The sequence below is a fragment of the Elaeis guineensis genome, chromosome 5, assembly GCF_000442705.2.
Source record: "Elaeis guineensis isolate ETL-2024a chromosome 5, EG11, whole genome shotgun sequence".
Classification (NCBI taxonomy): Eukaryota; Viridiplantae; Streptophyta; class Magnoliopsida; order Arecales; family Arecaceae; genus Elaeis; species Elaeis guineensis.
Window position 1 is genome coordinate 17,141,333 of NC_025997.2, and position 2,831 is coordinate 17,144,163.

General features: G+C 40.7%; 1 protein-coding gene across 1 annotated transcript; it reads right to left on the reverse strand.

Annotated features, from left to right (window-relative positions):
• On the reverse strand, positions 1-2,241 carry LOC105045042 (outer envelope pore protein 16-2, chloroplastic). The gene is made up of 7 exons (XM_010923202.4): positions 1,964-2,241; positions 1,811-1,862; positions 1,630-1,701; positions 1,508-1,539; positions 1,295-1,328; positions 965-1,032; positions 1-450 (listed from the first exon to the last, which is right to left on the reverse strand). Exons 1-7 carry the CDS (start codon positions 2,093-2,095, stop codon positions 307-309), a joined length of 534 nt encoding a protein of 177 aa, XP_010921504.1. The 5' UTR covers positions 2,096-2,241; the 3' UTR covers positions 1-306.
• Between the last annotated feature and the right edge of the window lie 590 nt (positions 2,242-2,831).

Here is a 2,831-nt window from a genome sequence, read left to right on the forward strand (position 1 = left end):
TGTTCTCATGCCAGGACTAAATAAAGCATTATAAAAAGAAAGATATGTGTTCTGGGTGGTGGAAGAGTTACATCCAAGCTCCCATTATAACCGAAGAGAACAAGAATTAAACAAATTCTAGTCACCTGATTTATGAACACTGCAAGTAGAAAAAAGACCAAGTACACCATGCTCCTACTCGAATAAAAAGAGGAAAGAAAAGAGAGAACACCACCACCATGTTCCCACAAAACATCATCAGGCCTCGATTGGAGCTAATTCCAGACCCCACAACGTCCAGACTAAATCCAGATTTCATTGCCAGCTTTAGAATATGCCACTGAGTAAATTTGCAGCAGTGGAAAGTGCGGCACCAGTGATTGCAAACTGAACAATCTGCTCATGAGAAGTGTCATCGGAGGTCAAAGCCACTGCAGCTCCAGTGATTGCACCAGCAACTGCACTATTCTTCTGCAAAGAAAAGCAAACACATGGCAAAAATTTGCACCATCAAACTATGTCGCATAACATACCCTCAGAGGTCTCAAATCCCAGTCTTCAGGAAACAAATAAATCTCATGCCTAGCATCCTCAGTTCCTCTCTCGGAATTTAGCCTAAAATTTCAGCTTCTTAAATTATGATTTCTGGTGGTTTGCAAACTGTCCACTCAAAGCAGACAACTAAATCAAGATTTGGATGCCAGATTACCATTCTTACCTTATTTAAACTAATTATCATCCAGCTATGTCATCATAATCTTAATCAAAACTCATTAGTAAATGTAACAACAGGCTTACATTACAGAGGACCATACAGTTATTTAGTAGACTATATAATTTTATCTGCCATGGAAAGTTTCCCGTCAAGCAGGGAATCGTGCTCCCTAGCCATTCTAGATGCATGAAAGCTACAAGATTTGAACATAGAAGCCGATTTGGGCCCAAATTTGAAGAGCCATAAGCAAATAGAAGCTTAGAAACTAACCCAATCATGAGATCCTCGAGCTTCCCTCAAGCCATAAGTTAGGCCGGAATACATGCCAGCAGCCATTCCTGCAACAAACTCCTAGCTATCACTGGTAAATAACAATTATAGATCCACATCAACCATATAAATCAAGGACTAGAGTGCTCCGAAGATCACAACTTTTGCCCCCCATGCCTATAATGTTACCTTTTGTGTCTTTTAATGTTATACGTGAAATTCCAAGACCAGTGGAATTTATTTTTGGTACTGATAGTTTGCGCACAGAGTCAATTTAAATTGGCATTTTTTTCCGAAGTGTAAAAATTAAACAAATTTAATACGTCTTACCCCATTGGAATGCCTCTTTCCCGGTGCTCTTTACCTGAAACCACACGCATAATAAGACTTTGAAAACAAAAATATGAACTAAACTTATCTCAGAATGTCAAATTATAAACAGTAGTCCATATTATTAAGAGAAGATACCAGTTAAGATATCTAATAAGATTTTTTTCTAATAAAAAAAGGACCAATCCCCACAAACTTGGTCCATCCCCTCACCGTTGCTTCAAGTGACTTCGTGCAGTTCTCTCCTGCAAAGCGAGACCAGTGGCAACAAGATTAAATTTCTCAATACCATGCCCCAGTAACAAATAACTCTCTCTCTCTCTCTCTAACATTACCTCTCAGATCGGGAAACCTATGCCTCTTGCTACTCGTCATGTCCGGAATTGCACCAGGATCCGCGCCGGCACCTGAAACCAAAACACAAAGAAAAGAAAGAGAGGGCAAAAAAAAAGTCATCTCACCGAGCGGTGAGCAGATCTCGATTCGGATGCCGATCGGCACGAGTGAGCAACGTACCTTCCACCGCGGTGAGATAGGCCTCGCGCGAGACCGCCTGGATCGCGCCGATCTGGAAGGGCAAATCGGTCATAAAAATCAGTTCTTCACCGACGTTTTGGATGCGAGGCGAGGGAAGGGGAGGGAGTAGAAAAGGTAAACAGACGGGAATACCCCTGCGGCCTTGACGAAGCTCTCGGCGATGCGGTTGAGGAGGGGGTGGCCGAAGTCGAAGAGCCAGCCCTTCTCCAGGCTCCGGATTTCGTCCAGCAGCGTCCGCGTCTCCAAGTTACTGTTGCTGCTCATATTTCCTCTTCGATGGTTAAATTCCTTTTGGATTGGAAGAAGACGTAAGAAACAGGGATGAGGAGGGTCTGAAGAGTATGATGGAAGAAGAGAGAGATGGAAGAAGAGAGAGGAGTAGAGGGGAGGGGGGGGGGTGACCGCCAACGGGAGAGATCGCCGAAGAAGCGCACCTCGGAGGAAGTGGCCTCGCCACGTGTGACAAACGACGGCACGTGCCGGTGGAGGAGTTAGACGCGGCATTTTTTTAGGGAGCCGTTTGGACACGTGGGAGAAAATCGAGAAGACCCTGACCTCTTCAAAAATAGTAAAGTCGGCAATCTTTTTTTGGCCTATCTACTGAAGTTTGGGATAAGAGTGCATTTGAGTTTAACTAAAACGAGTAGTTGGAAGTTCCAACTTGGTCTGAATCAAATTCAATAAAACATAGATATAATTCAAAATCAATTTGTATATCAATCAAAATATTATTAAATTTAAATTTAAATTTAAATTTAAATATTAATTTATTAATAATATATATTAATATTATAAATAAATATAATATTATTAAAAATATATATAAATTTAAATAGATTAGCATTCTTTTGAAACAAATACTTAAGCTCGACTTTAGATATTATTTGAATTATTGAAGTTCGACTTGAGTTCGATAGTAATTGAGTCAAATCAAATTTGAACTTAAGTCAAACTCAAATAGCTTACAAACAATTTGACACGTTTGCATCCTTAGTTTGGG

What these genes read in the sequence shown, in the direction of transcription:
- LOC105045042 (XM_010923202.4), bottom strand. Translation starts at nt 2,095, where the DNA reads ATGAGCAGCAACAGTAACTTGGAGACGCGGACGCTGCTGGACGAAATC. An exon ending in GCTTCGTCAAGGCCGCAGGG is followed by an intron (nt 1,863 to 1,963) that starts GTATTCCCGTCT and finishes TTGCCCTTCCAG; the next exon opens with ATCGGCGCGATCCAGGCGGT. An exon ending in CTATCTCACCGCGGTGGAAG is followed by an intron (nt 1,702 to 1,810) that starts GTACGTTGCTCA and finishes TTTTGGTTTCAG; the next exon opens with GTGCCGGCGCGGATCCTGGT.